The following is a 16,933-nucleotide window of genomic DNA, read 5'->3' as shown; positions in this document are numbered from 1 at the left end:
AAGAAGGGGCTGCAATCGGATGCTGATCACCTTGGCAAGGATTTTGTATAGAGTGCCCAAAAGAGTGATGGGTCTCCAATGGGATACAAAATTTCTGTTGCCACTTTTCGGGATAAGGTGTATGAGTCCCTCGGTCAGTGAGCCAGGCATCTCACCCGAGTCCCAAATGCCCTGCAGGGCTGAAGTAATATGATCACCTATCATATCCCAAAAGGTTGTAAAAAACGATGGAGTAAGACCATCGGAACCAGGGCACTTGCCCTTATGAACGGTGGAGAGAGCAGTCCTGAACTCTGTGTTGGTAAAGCGTGCATCAAGTGAGCATATCATCTCTGGTGTGACCAACACGGGTAAACTCTGCCAAACTACATCTCTAGCCACACCTCTGGCCTGTGTCAGGATCTGCAGAAAGAAGGGAGGCAAAAAAATATGTCGCTAAGTGCATGATGGTATCCGGATGAGATTGCAAAACACCATCAGAGTCAATAAGCTGCTTGACACTCTCTCTACTATGTCTGGGACCAAGTGTAGAGAAAAAGTGTTTATTGACTCTCCCTTCCATCTGTATCCAAAAGGACTCCCGTGCATGGAAGGCATACTCTTCTCTCTGATTAAGCAATGTCTGGAAGTGAGCCCTTGCTGCAGCAAGGCGCTCTTGTATCCAAGCATTTGATGGTCGTCTCTGCTCCTCCCTCTACAAGGCTGCCAACTGCCGGCAGATACTAATCTCCCGCCTGAGTACTTTACCTCGCCGAGCACTAGCGACAGTTTCTTCTTTGGGCAATCTTTGGCGAAGTGCCCCGAGGATTTGCAAATCCTGCACTGGTCCTGCCGACTTGCAACCTCAGATCTCTGGCAGAAGAATGACCCATTAGGTCACTGTAGCATGATGTGGTCATCTGAAATATTGGGTACCCCATCCATCCTGACCGCCTCAGCAGCCCAAGAGGGCTCGCCAGGAAGAGGGGGGATCTCTACTACCACACCAAACCTCTCGCCAATAACTGAAAGAAGCCAGTGATAAACTGAGGGGAGACCAGGGAACCTGATGAAAACAGAAACTCCCTACTTATCCTCTTCAACTGGGTCAAAGCCCAGTTGAAAGGGAAACAAAAAGATCCTCTTGTAGCCTAGAAGTAGAAACCCAGCCTGTAGCAAGTCTCTCGTGACGTTCGGGAAATCGAGGCACACTTGAAAGAAGCCTCATCCCAAGAAACAAACATCCTTAAGGTGGGGGGCGGGCTCCTGGGGAAGCGCCGCAAGCATCCAATCTCTAGCCTGTGATCTGGAGGGGTGTGAACCAAAGATGCGTGCGAAGAGAGTCGTGGAACACACATGCTCCAAGTCCTTTTGCAATTGCTGCAGCTCGTCTTTTGAAAATGTGACGGTTCTCGCGGCCGGTGTGTGCGGTAACGGATTGACTGAATGGGTGCCCATTCGTCAATCGAGGTGGGGAAGGTTGACTCAAACACCCAAAAAAACTCCGTCTGCTTTCCTGATGCCTAGGAGACCCCCAAAAAAACGGGGTAATACCTGAAGGGAGAGGGTGAAGGAAGGAGGGAGAGAGGAGACAGAGCAAGTCAGAAGAAGAAGGGGGTAGGTTGAAGGAGGAGGGAGGTTGAAGAGGGTGGGAGCTGGAAGGGGGGAGAGGGAGGGCAGCAAGGGGGAGGGAGAGAAGGGAAGGGGACAGTAGGGAGGGGGAGGAGAGAGGGATGGGGGGAGAGGAGGAGAGGGAAGGGGGGAGCAGACATGCAGCGTGCGGGGGGGGGTGCAAGCAGCAGCGCGGGGGGGGGCACAGGAGCAGCAGCGCGGGGGGGACAGCGTAGGCAATAGTGCGGGGGGGCAGCGCAGGCAGCAACGCACGGGGGGGGTGCGGGAGCAGCAGCACAGTGGGAAGGGGAGGGGAGAAGAGGGGAAGGGAGGAGGCAGCAGGTAGGGAGGGAGGGGAGGGAGGAGGCAGCAAGGAGGGGAGTTGAAGGGATGGCAGCAGGAGGAGCGGGAAACAGCAGCAGTCGATCCAAAAAAGGTGAACACCCCGAATTTTGACCAAGGAAGTCTAGAAATCCATGTGATCCAAAATGTGCCGAGCACAACCTTCTTGAGATCTAGGTATGAAGATTCTACCAGAGTTGGATAAGGTATGAGTTGTTGGGCTCTTGAATACGTTTCTCAAGACCTTCATGGCGGATTCGATTGCTCTTGGAAACAATCGAGTTTAGCATGCCGAAAAGTAGGCTCATCTGGTGCTTTCCATTTGAAGGTAGAAGGACTTTGCATGGAGGTCGAGTGGTGACCTCGATTGAGGAGGAGGAGGAGAACAAGTGGGGTACTTGTCTTTAAATAGGTGCTTTGAAGCAAGAGCTTTCTAATAAGCTAGGGCTAGCTTTTAGCTTTTTCTAAGCCTAAATTAGGCATACTTTCTCAGAAAGCTGAGCTTTCCCTTTTTATTAAAAAGTGCTCTGGATTTTCTTGCTGATTTTGACTTGTGGGGTCCTCCATAAAGTAGGCGCCCATATTCTTGGTGCTTTTTGCTTTGTTTGACCTGCTTTTGCACTTACTCTTGGTTAACCAACTTCACCATTCTTTTGACCAGAGTCAATTCTAATAAAGATTACTCTTTATTTTCTTAGGAGAAGTCCCAAATGGTGACATGAGACCACTTGGTACTTCTTACAATATGTTGTATTCAAGATGGAAGAGATATCTAGCTTTCCTCTGTGGGTTCTTGGATGTTATTCAAAAGGCTTCCAGATGATCGTAGACTCTTGCCAATAAGTCACCTCAAAGGGAGTGCAAGGAGATTCGAGAATCCAGCAAATTGATGCAGCCATACGCTTGGATCGGGTTCTTTTGGGTGACAGGACTCTGTCTTAGTCTACTTGGCTAGGGGCCTTTACAAGATCAAGGATCCCACTTCAGGTCATAGGATTTCGAGGATCAGATGGGGATGCCTTGTCTTTGATGATCATCGTGGGAGTAACTGCCCAGCTCTATGGCAGATGTACTTTTGCATTTTCCATTTCAGTTGTCAAGGTTGTAGGCCATGTGGAGCAATATTTCTTGGCTTTAGGATGGTACCTAGGCTCTAACCCAGATCATATTCCTTGGGTTCATAGAGGCTTTGGCTCTATGGAGGTGTCCTCATAAAGTATTTGCAGTGGGATCGTGGAGAGTGGGAATGGAATGATGCAAGGCACCCAGAGAAGAGCCTCCCCTTTGTCCGATACACGGTCAATAATGCTAGGAAGTTCCAGCTTAGCCTGAGAGACTCGAGGCCCACTATACTCATTGGGAGAATTTTCAGTTTTCTGCTGATTTGTAAAAATCCTATTGGAAAAGACTTTGGAAATCCCTTAGGAATAGAAAAATCACTGCTTTCTATTCATGGAAGGGATTGCAGTGAACCAATGGAAGTCCATGTTCGAGACAGATTTCACATGTATTCGTTGCCTTTTTGATGAGGAGTCTATCCAGCCTTGCTTATGGGACTGCAGATATGCGAGGATCATTTGGAAGGGGATTGCTAGATTATTGAGCACCTTTATGCGTTCTCCTTTTTTCATGAATTGGGGATTAGTAGCTTGGCTATCTCTTTTGGGGCCTTACGTGTTTAATAAAAGACGGGACTCTTCTTGCACTCTTTCGGTTTGACGACATTTGGTTGAGTCATGCTCTTTGGATGACTTTCCTAGCTTTCCAGGTAGACCTGTGCATGCCTCTGTGGATACTTCATGGGAGATTTTGGCAAGCACATCAGCGTGGCATATTTAGAGTCTAGATGCACATAGGCTTTGGATGGTTCCCACGTCCACTCTGCACACACATTAGCTAGTATTTGGACAAATAAGATACACACCTTGGTGGCCATTTGGGGGACATGCAGGGGTCTTCACTTGAAGCCTCTACTAGTAGGACTGTTTTCTTTAGGGAGTGGAGCAGCTCCCCGTTCTTCGCGGAGTCCCCACAGGGTTGATGTAGCACTTTCAGTTTCAACCTTGGATTTTCTCTTATTAGTGTATTTGTTTTGTCATGCCTTGCATGATCTACTTTTCCCTTGAGCTTGGCTCTTAGAGTTTCTTTCATACTTAATAGAAGTCTTTTCTTTGAAAATAAATAAACTATGATGCAGTTTGAAATGATTTTGTGGCTTGCTTGTTACTCACAAATTGTAGGAGCTTGATTGGAATGCTGCGAGGAACCATTATCTTATTTTCTAGAACATAGCGACAGCTAGCTGAATGAATTCGGAGCACCGTGCATATCTTTTGGAATATATGTTACTTATTTTTCTTTGGCTTCTTAGCTGAGATTTGTGCAACCAAGTTTTTTTACAAATTTGTACAAGGACTTTGCTTTGAATAAAGAAGGCGGTAAAACTCAGTGGATCCTTTTTATTCAAGAAAAAGCTTATTTTAAAATTTGTATATTTGTATCCCTTTAGACAAGATGTGCCTTTCAGAAGTTGCTATAATCTGCACTTTTCAAAGCCCTTGCCAATCTGTTGTATTTACCATAATATTAGACTTATCATCTTCCTCATGGTTAAAACAGAGAGAAAAAAGGAACTTTCAAGAGTCCAATGGGGTCTTTGTATTTCAAGTCAGTGACCAAAGCAATCCCAATCAAGATGAGCCTTGCCAACCCACAGCTCGACTTATCAGAGATTTCAGCAACATAAATGGTAGGTCAAACTCTACATATGTCCTGGAGAAATCTTTTGCTGTTTTTCAGTCTCTGTGTTTCTTTCATTTATTGTAGTTTCATACTCAATTCAGCTATCAAGTTGGTGGCATTATAAGAAAGCAGGTGGTAGGGTTTAAAGTTAATGATAGGCATACAGCAGTAAATCATAAAGGTGCTTATTTTGTGTCATGACAAGAGAAATTATTATTTAGTTAATTAATAGTCATTAGAACCTTATTATTGTTAGGCGCCAATTTGATGGTGCGGTTATATGTTTGTATTTATGATCAATCAAGCGGTGTAAATAGTACCGCCACAACTATGTAACATTGGCCAATGATTAGTAATAAAGATGTGCACACACGTGTCTATGTCCTAGGGGCAACAGGAAAGGGAAGGGTACATTAGAGTGCATTGAATGGTAGGTGCATGGGTCATAGGATAAGGGTAGGTGTAAATGGGAAGATGGAACTTGAGTGATCTCAAGGGACATTAATGAAAGGGTATCACCCTTTCATTGTGAATCTCACGTAGCATTCTCTCTACCACATTGCATTCATCTGCCATCTCTCTCCCACCTTGCATGTAGGTCGAAATAGAAACAAGTACTCTCATGAGGGTGCTCTTCCCCATTGGAGGGTCAATTGGCATTCAAATTCTGCATGCATTGCACACATTTGCATTCTTGAAAAGTTTGGTTTTTCACATTTGGTATGAGAGCGGTGATGGTCCATGACCGGGACGAGAAGAGGGTGAGAGAGCAACATGCAGAATCGTGACGGGCGCGACGGAAGCACTAGTGGGAGAAAGGAATGATCTGTGACAGCCGCGGACAACAGAGGAGGAGAAGCACGACGGGTGTCGGGAGCAGGCACAGGCGTCGCAGAAGAGGCACGTCCAAGGACAACGAAACCTTGGACGACATGCATGTTCTGCGGACAGCGCATCCTGCCCTGCACACAACAACTTTTCGGGTTGTAAAGATCTCCTTCTTGCCCAACCTCGAATTTTTGAGGTTCTGAAATAAGGGATTTTTATGGGAATTTTTTGGTCTTGAAGGGTGAACGGGGTGTCCTAACGGGGTGACTTTCCCCCCCGTGTGAATGTACCCTTAAAATCCTTAAACCATGAGGAAAAGAGACCCCCCCGGTTTTCCCCAACGGAAAGTCGGATCGGAACAAGATTTTAAGGGGATGATCCACCCATCAAGTACCCCCTATAACGGTATCTAGAGCTCCAATCCGCTCAAAACAAGTAGCCCAAACGGTGAACGGGGTGTCCTAATGGGATGACTCTCCCCCCGTGTGAATGTACCCTTAAAATCCTTAAACTGTGAGGAAAAGAGACCCCCCCGGTTCTCCCCAATGGGAAGTCGGATCGGAACAAGATTTTAAGGGGGTGATCCACCCATCAAGTACCCCCTATAACGGTATCTAGAGCTTCAATCCGCTCAAAACAAGCAGCCCAAACGGAGCGTACCAGTTTACAGCAGAAATACAAGAAAAGCTTAAAAGAGAAGGAAGAAGAGATAATTTAAAGTGTCTTCTCAACACAAAGCGGGAGTCGGATAAGTACCACCAACTCTATAACACTTGACATTTGCTGTAAAATAAACCCCTTTTTTTGAAATTACAGCAAGTCATTTTCTCTCTTGTATTGCTAAAAGGAAAGAATGGAAGGGGAAGGGAGATATAACAATGAACTTATTTCTTTTCCTCCATTACCCCAAGGAGAGAGAGAAAGAATACCTTCACCCCTTCCTAAAGAGGATGGATTAGGTGAGAGTTACACACATCTTAAGTATGATAACCCACAAATAGATTTACAGCAGTGTCTCCTTCAAGAACCTCTTGATAGGGAGTTCTCCTTTTGTAATGAAAGAAGAAATGAGACCAGCCAAGAACAAGGTGATGAGTTTACGCCTTCAACTCAAAACCCAACACACATGGATTATAATCCAAGTGCAAGAGGAAGAGAGGAGACTCCTGTTGATAAGCTGATTTTCCAGCTTAGCAATATGATTGAGCAGTCCATTATGTCAAGATTAGGGACTAAGAGGACTTTAAACTTTGGGGATGAAGAGTTGAGTATCCCTTCTAAGAGGTTCAAATTCCAACCGCGAGAGAGAATTAAGTTCCCCAAATATGATGGGGCAAGGGAGGCTGACAAAATCCTCAATTTGAGCTATACTTTGCCCATCAAGACAAGACCGAGCAAGAGAGGCTTGCTCTTGTCACATTGCATCTGCAGAAGGATGCTCTAATGTGGTGGTCTTTGTCACAAATAGGAAAAGAGCCTATTCATGAATGGACTAAGTTCATGAAAGAGCGTATTCATGAATGGGCTAAGTTCGCGGAGCAACTGAAAGCCACTTTCATGCCACCGAGGTATGAAGAGAACCTAACCTTTCGTTGGGAGAGGTTTAGGCAGTTCGATAATGAGAGTAATGCAGATTTTACAGCCAGATTTTGGAAACTCTCTCTAGAGTTATTCGAAAAGAGTGAGGAAGATAGGAGAAAGAAGTATTTAGTAGCCTTAAGCTTGAAAGTAAGGTACGAGGTTGAAATGTTCAACCCGGCCACGCTTAAGGACCTCACTAAGCTGGCTGAAATAGCCGAGAGGAAATTGAATCCTTGTAAACCCTTCAATAAGGAGGGTGGGTCATCATCTAAGACCAACAATATACCCACTTTTAGGAAACCAAACCGGTTTAAGAATAATAAAGGGAAGGGTAAAGTTCTTGTAAGGAATGTGAACAGCCAATCACGTCCTGGATGGGTGCCATTTCCTTCTAAGACGAACGAAGAGAAGAGGAAGTTGATTAAGGAAGAAAAATGTTTCGGGTGTAAGAAACATAAGCCAGGGCACGTATGGCATAAGTGTCCCGTTCTCTTGGCTAAGATTGCCAAGACGAATTCAATAATAGGGAAAGCCAAGGCATCCAAGCAGGAGGGTGAGGCTTCTACCTTGTCACCCTCGAAATCTACTGTGACTATTGAGCCAATAGTGAATGCTATCCATTCAGCCAATACCTTTGGGCCTCATGATCTTTTTAAGGTGTATGGATTCGTGAATGGACATAGAATAGTGGTTCTCCTAGACGATGGATGTAATTATGACTTAGTGAGTGATAGATTGGTAGAATTACTCCATCTTAAACCAGAACCTGTAAAAAACATGTCGCTCTTAGGAGCTTTTAGGGGACACAATGAAGAAGACACATCCATAGTACAGAATATTCATTTTCGTATACAAAAATATAGAGATCGAAGGGGTTTTCTAGTAGCTCCTTTACAAGACGTTGACATGATTCTAGGTAAACCATGGTGGTATGATTTTAACCCTGCTATTCATCCTCATACTCATCATTGTTGCTTTGTACTTAAGGATGAAAACATAAGGATCGTAGGGGATCGAGATGTGTATACAATTCCATTGATTACTCCTACCCAAACGAAAAGATTGGTAAAAAGAGGGGTAGATTGTAATCTTGTGTCTAAGAATACACAATGCAATATGCACAGTTTTCCCATAAATGTATAAGTTTGTGAATGACAGTGTGTGCGCAGGGCACGTGCATACGTGTGAGAGAAAAGCGATTAATACATGTAAATCCCACAGTGATCACATGAATGAGTTAGTTTCATTACCTGCCATCAAGACGTGTGTATTCCAATCCCATCACATCCAAATTCACGAGATCTTCATATCTCAAAAGAAGATCGAAAGAGAAATGAGTTCCTTAGAGCTTATGAGGATCGATTTTTCAGAGATGAATCATTCGAATTGCCTATGGAGAGAGAAGATGATCACATCATAGACTTAGAGCCAGGAGCTTCTCCTTCATGTAGAGAGTACTAGACAGTACAGAGTGAGGCTCTGAGGCTTTCTACATCCTGAGGTGGATGGGAACCTGGATTTGCTTGAGTACTCTAGGATCCGGGTAGTAGGCGATCTGGGCAAGGACTAGACCATCCAGTCACAGCAAGGCAGGAGAGGTCGTGATAGTATCTTTGGCTATGGGAGGGGGGCTTTCCTCTTAGTGAGGTGTAGTGAGATCTGGGAGAGTGGTTTTGGCTTTCACAAGTAAGGTTGTGGAGGTGCCTTCTTTTCATACACGACACACATTGGCCATTGCCTTCAACTAGGGGCAGCAACCTGGTTGAGCTGTTGGCTCTATCTCCAGATTTGGTCAAGCTTACAGACCAACCGCCGGCCATGGAAGATTCTTATTTCTTCTAGATGATGGCCCATGGAGGTTTGCCCATTGGTCCTTGGCTAGAGCAGATGTGTGTTGATGGTAGATGCCAGCGGTGCCTGGATAGAGCTATGGAGACAATTCCGTTTTTCTTTGGAGCTGCCCGCAACACAAACGATTTGGATGGGGCGCTCAGTATTGTAGGCAAGACATAAAGGATGGAGCAGGACTTTTCTTGGGGGAGGGCGGCATGGTTGACGAACGGGGATCATGCCTTCTCCATCAATCTGGCCTCTCCATTTATAGGATTCCTTCTGGGAGACGGTGTCCATCATCACAGCTTGGATCATTTGGGTTGCTTGCTTCAGTTTTATGATGGGAGGGCACCGGGTCCCCTCGGTAGCCGCCCTCATTGCCAACTGGCAACACATTAAATACACCTTGTGCGCCATATGGGAGCATGGGACGTTAGGATCTCGCTTCTGCAAGACTTGGTGTGTAGGTTTCTTCTGTGTATTCATGGAGTGAGGCATTCGTTGCATGTATGGTCCTCTACCCTGGTTGCTAGTCCTCGTTTCAGACATTCTTTAGGTAGTGAGCTGGTTTCTCTGAAAACAGGCTGGCTGACAACCAATTTCTTTTTCTAGCTTTTCTTCCACGATTAGCGCCTCATGAATGATTGATTTGTATGGTTGGTTTTTTTTCAAAGCATTAATAGAAAGTTCTTTTCTCCGGAGAAAAGAAAAGTATTGGGATGAGTAGTGTTGGCCACTAAATGCTCCCAATTGCTCGGCATAACGATTGATCATCTACCCCCATACCAGTACTCATTGGGCGTCCCTTTCTTGCATTTGACAAGAAAAGGTGCATCAAGTCATCCAAGATCACCTATGCAAGACATGGGGTTGCCCCAGGCAACCAAAATGACCTTCTACAAGGAGCATTCCCTCCACTTGCATAAGGATGGCTCCATCCATGAGCCATGGTACCCACACTTGCACCTCTTATGCAATACCGTTCACCATGGGTCAGCACAAGACCTCATCCCATAGATTTCAAATTGAGGATCGCAACCACACAACATCGTAGATACCTGAGACTCTACACTCTAAGATAGACAGAGAGGACTCATGAGGCTCGCCAAACCGCAGGGGATCACTAATAGGATAAGGAGTGACTAAGATTGCAACCCTGATTCTGAATATGCTAAGTCAGTAGTAGAAAGAAAGAAAGAAAGTTTATTAAAGTCTTCGGGAGACCGTGAAGGTCTATGAGACTAAAGATCACTGATACAATGAGCATAACGGTGGTGGTCTCAAAACGGGCCAACCAACCGTTTCTCAAAAAATATGTGTCTACCTCCAGATGATACAAAGAAGAAGAAGGGGGGGGCACAAAAAAGTGGGGCAGAGGGGGGAGATACAGTATACATGTGCAGGTGGTGATCGTCAGAGACCAATCATAGAGGGGCCGTCAAATGGGAAGTCGAAAAAAACCCTGCGATAGATGATTGGCCTCTGACGTCACGCGGCCTAGTCGAGCTCGGTCGTCGGGGGCGGCGGGTGGCCCTGTGGATGAGGGCAACGGTAACCCCAGTGGGGCGGGCCGAGAGCAGAGACGAGATGTCATGGACCTGGATGTGTGAGTCTGTCTGCTGACGCAGCTGTCGTGACTCTGGCTCCGCGTCGTCGGCTAGACTGAGAAGAGGTATCCTATGGCTGAAAGAAGTCAGTGATAGGCTGCTGGATATCCTCACGCTGTGTGCTGCTCGTGTCGCCGTGCTCGGAGAGAAGTATCTCGATGGTGGGTCATCTCATGTAAGAAAGCGGCAAGGCACCGCAAATCCGGGAATTGTAGCATGTGTGGGAGGGAGCCAAATCCGTTGCGGAAGAGGCAGTGGTATTGGCCTCGAATGGCATAATAGATAGGACATCTGAAAGCAAAATGCTCCTCCGACTCGATCTCCTGTAAGTCGCAAAGTGGGCAAAGGCGGTCCTCTCGTGGGATACCCTCTGCGCGTCCACTCTCGATCCGTAATCGGTGTGACGAGACCCTAAACTGACTGAGGGAGATCTGGAGCGCATGTGGTAGATGAAGTTGTGTGTAACCCGGAGGTGTGATGAAGCCCTCCTGTGAGATCTGGAGGCAGTGTCGGCGGTAGAAGTCGAGCTTCACAGGAAGCTCGGAGTGAAGAAACCATGTCCGCCAGGTGTGGAGCTGGAGCAGACCCGCCCGAATGAGCCGGTTGACCTCCTGGTCAGTGGGGGAGAGAGGAGATGGTGGAGCATCGAGGCTGTACTGAAAAGGAGGCAACCGGTCTAAGTCGAGGCCCAGTCGGGTGAACCAACTGGAAAGACGACTATACCAGCATCGCTGGTCCCCATCAACGGATAAGGCCATAGAGGAGGATAGGGCTAACCAAGGTAGGCGGAGGCGACCGTCAGCGGAGGAGCCAAAATCCCTGACTCTGTGGAGGTAGGTGATAACCTGAAAAGCCGCATCAAGCTGTAGGGGTGAGGCGCCGAACTCTGCTAGAATGATCTGGTATGGTACCGATGGTTTGCTACGGATCATCCGAGCAAACATCAGTATCTGTAGGTGCTCAACTCGAGCCCACTCTGTGTCTGAAAGGTCGACTCCCCACCAAGGGCTACCATACATGCCTGCTGGGCGGACCAAAGAATAAAAGAGGAGAGACTTGGTCTGCGGGTCCTGGAAGTGGGAGTGGTAGCTTTGTCGCTCCAGCCTGGCAAGAGCGGCGTATCCCCGGCTGATCCTGGCCTGCATGGCCGGGCACATCGTGAAGATCGGGCCTGAGAAGACAACGCCCAAGTATGTGTAGGAGTCAACTATCTCAACAGGGTCGCCGGCGAAGAGGAACTGCTCTCGGTGCATAGCGGGTCTGGAAGTGTTGAAGATCATCATCTTGGTTTTCCCAAGGTTGACCTTCAAGTCATGTGTATCACAGAAGGCCTGAAGTCCATCCAAGTGTCGCTGAAGACCAGTAGCAGAAGAGGATAGTAGTAGTACATCGTCTGCGTATAGGAGAATATGGATGGCAGTCTCCGCAAGAGAGCAGCCTGCACCTCCGAGTGTCCTGATGGTGGTCTCGAGCTCGTCGATGTAGAGGCCAAATAGAGTCGATGACAAGGGACATCCTTGTTTGACTCCGATAGTGCTCGTGATCTCTGGGGTCCAGCTGGTGCCAATCCTGACCTGCCCCGTCAGTAGTAGAGTGGATACACGGCCTATGAACACCTGGCACCATCATTGCTGCCGTATCTCGATGTCAAGCTACCTCACTTCGCCAATAGTACACCCCTCAACAAGGAGCCAAGCATGCCAGCAACATTTCAAATTTGTTCGAGACACCAAGACTAGAGTGGGATCTCGATTAGGAGTGCGAGTGAGTCATGACTGGCAGAGTGCACATGATACGGCAAGAACAACTACCAGCATTTCCCTTTTCCTTAGATTCCATAATAACCTATTAGAGGTGTAATAGACACATCAAATTCCCGCCACAATTGGTGTATTCTCATTATTTTTCAGTTTTTTGTCTCATTGGAATTTTGGGCCCTCCGTAGATGTTGATGAACCTTTTCTCCAGCTCACCTTCTTCCCTCTACCTCTTGTATGCATGCACACCACAGTAACGCCTGGCCTCTCGAGTCTCCTTCAATAGCTTCTAACGGAGATGCACCATGAGAGGTTGAATAGGAATGATAGATAGATACCCTCCGGTGTGACTTCTTAATGATCTAGGGCCTACATGGGGGCCACTGATCTTTGAAAGGGCCGATCCTCTATGTCTGCAATATTTTGGTAATTTCCACTCTCCAAATTCTTCTAACAGGAGGTGAATTGCCACGATGCAGTAGGCTATCGAGGAGGTCTTTCAAGTGGGTGGACGTTGCGAAACAAGAGCTTGCAAAGGGAACCATTTCAGCCACCTCACTTGAAAAGCAATAAGGCTCTCAACATTAGATTTTGTGGGATTGCTCGCACCCCCTTTGCTGTCGTAAGTGCTGCTACCATTGTCATCTCCACCCTTGGGTACCAAAGCATGGCATTGAGGGGGTGTAGAGCGTAGGACATGAACCCACAAGAGACCAGTGAAAGCTGCTTGTATCTCATGTGGAGTGAGTATCAGAGATACCCAAGCTTGGCTGTTGGCATTGCGCAGCTCTTCGAGATCGTCCACAGGTCCATATGGATGAGGATCTTACTTCCTTGCAGGTAGGATCCTCTTACAGCTATGGGATGCTGCACATAAAATGAGGGGAAGTGGCCTGTGGTACAGGAGGGATGACTCTTAGTTGGTCCTAGACAGATGTGTGTTTGACACACCCGACTAGGGAGACTCATAGACTCAGAGAACCAAGACCCTGACTGCACCGCTTGGAAGTGTAATGAAACCTTATGGTCACAGCCAAGGAAGATTAGACACTGTCTTCTACATAGAGACTCACTAGAGCCTAGAGCATCCACTATACCATTCTGTGGATACACGTGGAAGCTAGCCTACCGTGACTATATGAGAGAGAGGCAGGGTAGGGGGTGTCGTATACAGCCCTGTACTTGGATATCTTGGATTTTTCGAGCCACAGGGAAGTTCTCCTTCTTGAAGACTCCAAAGCGGGGACTGCAGACCATCAAGTACCGATGGTTGAATTTCAGCATTACTTGATCATATTGCCTGAAATTGATATAGATGAGGCATGCATTTTTTGAGTTTTCATAAACCTGCGACCCCTAGTCACCTCATATGGGCAGGCTTTCGTAGATATGGGCACGATGCATGATCTGATTATCTATTGTTGTCTAAAGAGATCAGCTTCTTCCATTGGGCTCACTTGCTTTTAATGGGAAAGGGAGAAGGCCCTATGTGACCCCCAATAAACATTTGGCTTGCGCTTCCTGCATACAAGGCAGAGGCCCCGTTGAATTCATACCAACCTTTGCATGGCGCCCTCCAGAAAAGGGCACTCTACCTTGTCATAAACCTTCTGGAAATCCAAGGGAAGGATTGTGAGCTCTCCGGGTCAATCCCCTGCCTCCCAAAAGGTGAAGATGTTGTTTAGGATACTCCATTCTTGAACAAAACCTGTCTGCGTGTGGCTAAGATGTTGTAAACGACATCTAGCGAGGTGATCAGACGCAACTGTCGAATATCTAGTCTACCTCCATTCTTTGGGATAAATCCTTACAAGTCTCTTTCATAAAATCAACAGTGGTGGGCTGAAAAGGCAGAGTCAACATCGACTTCTCTTGGATGCTTTTTGAGGAGTAGATTACATCTTATTTTTACCACGACATGGGTTGCAAAAGCACACCTTAAGTAAAGACATGTAACAAATGCAAAAAATCAAGAATTTCCACCACGACAAAGGAGCAAGTCATTTGTTTAGTCTTTTCAAAAAGAAGCACCAAGAGAGAGATAAGCATCCTTTCTTTCTTCATTGTAGGTGTTTGCTACACCAGTCCGTAGAGATTTGAGATCCATAGGTGTCTTGACTTCTCACACATGCTTTTGTGCTTTGTAATTGGGGGTCTGTGCACATGAATTCCTTGGCTCTGTAGAAAATAAGCATCCCCCTCCAGCTGAGGCTTTCTTATCCGCCGTGACACAAGCTGCTGGTGTGGAAGTGATTTTGAATGTGTTGCACATCCTAAGATGATGATTCTTCTTCTTTTTCTTCTTTGCACCTTCTCTCGATCTGTCTGTTCTAGAGCGCTGGCTTGTGCCATGATACAACAATTATTCCTCACACACATTGTTCTGCTTTATAAAATCCCAACTTTAAATGACCTCTTTTCCTAGCCTGACGGTAATTGTTTCATGTTGCATTGTCGGTTTCACTCGTATTTCTATTCATTTGAAAGTTCATTGATTGAATGTGTTTTCCTTGCAGAGGTATTTGAGAAGGACATTGGGAGCATACCAGGGGTTGCTCCTGGTTCTCGTGAGAATCCATTGTATAATGCTTTGTGGGTTGCTCAGGGTCTGTTACGGAAAGGGTAATACTATTGAAATTGTTTTTCCCCAAGGTTCCACATTTGTTAGTATTTCTCTCTTAAGATGGTAGCCTTATGTGCTGATCACTGCAGATCTGTAAAAAACTCTTCAAAGCGTATCCTGCTATTTACCAACAATGATGACCCTTTTGCGGACGCTGATGCCATGTGCAAAGCAGACATGCGAAGGACAACAATCCAACGTGCAAGAGTAAGGAGATTGAGAATTTGTGGGAGAACACTGTTTGAAAGCTGTTTTGATGATATTTAAAGAGTTACGATGTTTGAAATCTGTTGTGATGATAGTTGCTCTCTTTTTGCAGGATGCTCAAGACTTGGGGATTTCTATTGATCTTTTTCCTCTCAACCAAACAGGAGAAGAATTTAATGTTTCCATCTTTTATGCAGTAAGTATAGTCATTTATTTTGAATGAATTGTGATGTGACATATTTAAAATGAACAGTCAGTGATCAGTGAACAGTTGTTCTTTTCTTCCTAGACATTAGAATGTTTCTACTATAGGTATTGCTTCTTCTGATATCTCATAATGGTTTCAATACTTCCAATTGTGAATTGTACAAATGGACATTGGATTGCTTTGTTCTACCTTGTAAACATGGGTAAATTGCAGGATATGCTGGATCTACGTGATGATGAGAGATCAAATTTCGTGGCTATTGCTGGTGAAAGGTCTTTATAAACTCAGTTTATTACACTCTTTTAAAGTCAACTGGCTTATACTTGCATCACCTGTAGTACGCATAAAGGGACTTCTCTTTTATGTTTGGAGGATTGTGTCGAACTGTTGAAGTCAATTGTGGTTTTTTCTCTAAACATGATGTTATGCTAATTTGAAGTTGAAACTACAGTTAAAGCTGCAACTTCTGTTGCTGCATGTTCCACTGAAATCTATTGTTACAATTTTGATTTTCTAATGGATTTATAGCTACAGCGGCATGATCTACATAATTTCATGATCTTTCTCTTTTCAAACTCACGATTAGTGTTGATCCTTTATGCTGGCTGCTCTCATGATTGGGTCTGACCTCAAGATTGCTCACCACGTACTCTCCATTTGAAGATGTGGATATCAATGGTCCAGTTTGTATCAATAAAATATGTTACCTGCATGTGCTTTACGGTTTTGGTAACCTGAGTAGCAGATTCTCTTCTCAGCCCCCTTCTCTCAGTCTTTATTCTTGGCCCCTTCCTCTCAGCGATTCATGTGTTTATAACATCAAGATTTATGGTCATATTAATGATCTTAGAGTAGGGCTTCCACCGCGGTAGATTGTTCCTGCTTGAATTGCTTGGCCCTTAGCCCTAGGCACATATTTAACAAGATAGATTATATACTTAGTAGGCTCAACTAACTACTGCTAGATGTCATTGGCATTGATACACCTTGTGCAAACTAGGTAGTTAGATTTAAGCAGTCACTTAGCACGTTCAGTTAACCAGTGCCACATGTCACTGACCTTAGTACACTGTTCAGTCTCCAAAGACCTTTGGTCTCATCAAGGCTAGCTGATACCTGAGGTTGACATCCAAGCGACTACAAGATGGGGTGTGGACACATCCACATGCAACTAGGATAGATGAGATTGTCATATTGTCCTAACTGATAGAACTCCACCCACCTCTTGTTGGGTAGGAAAAGCTGTTTTTTTTCATTAAAAAAGTAACATAGTCCATTCAAAACAACATTGTACCGAAGTACAATCATTACAACAGAGGTGGGAGAGTGACCTCCATCCCAAATCTCCACAAAAACCCCAAAAACAGAGGTGGACAGAAAATAACCTCTTAAAATCTTGTTGATGAGGTGGGAGACGAAGGTTAATCTCAATCCTCACTATAGTTCAACGGAGAAAGCTTGCTCTTTAAAGATATATAAGTAGCATGATACCTTGCCACAAAGGCTCATGTAATGTTTTTCATTCCAGAGTGATATGCCAAGAACAAAAGAGCAAATTTTTTCACTAGCTTTCCTCTAGCGTGAGGTAGATGGGCCAGAAACTGTCCCCAAGGGA

The 16,933-nt window shown here is 45.6% G+C and overlaps 1 protein-coding gene across 1 annotated transcript in view; it reads left to right on the top strand.

Moving 5' to 3' along the window:
• Positions 1–16,933, top strand: part of KU70 (ATP-dependent DNA helicase 2 subunit Ku70-like protein) — a 77,113-nt gene that overhangs the window by 40,884 nt on the left and 19,296 nt on the right. Inside the window, exons 4-8 of the mRNA XM_087400609.1 lie at positions 4,552–4,681; positions 14,797–14,902; positions 14,993–15,110; positions 15,223–15,306; positions 15,532–15,590. Of these exons, the coding sequence (XP_087256735.1) occupies positions 4,552–4,681; positions 14,797–14,902; positions 14,993–15,110; positions 15,223–15,306; positions 15,532–15,590 (497 nt within the window). The remainder of the gene's footprint in view (positions 1–4,551; positions 4,682–14,796; positions 14,903–14,992; positions 15,111–15,222; positions 15,307–15,531; positions 15,591–16,933) is intronic.

This window comes from Dipteris shenzhenensis, chromosome 29 (assembly GCF_047967505.1).
Source record: "Dipteris shenzhenensis isolate YYH24624 ecotype China chromosome 29, Dip_SZ_1.0, whole genome shotgun sequence".
NCBI classification, from domain to species: Eukaryota; Viridiplantae; Streptophyta; class Polypodiopsida; order Gleicheniales; family Dipteridaceae; genus Dipteris; species Dipteris shenzhenensis.
The sequence above is the reverse complement of the archived record's forward strand: the minus strand, read 5'-3'. Positions and strand labels throughout refer to the sequence as shown.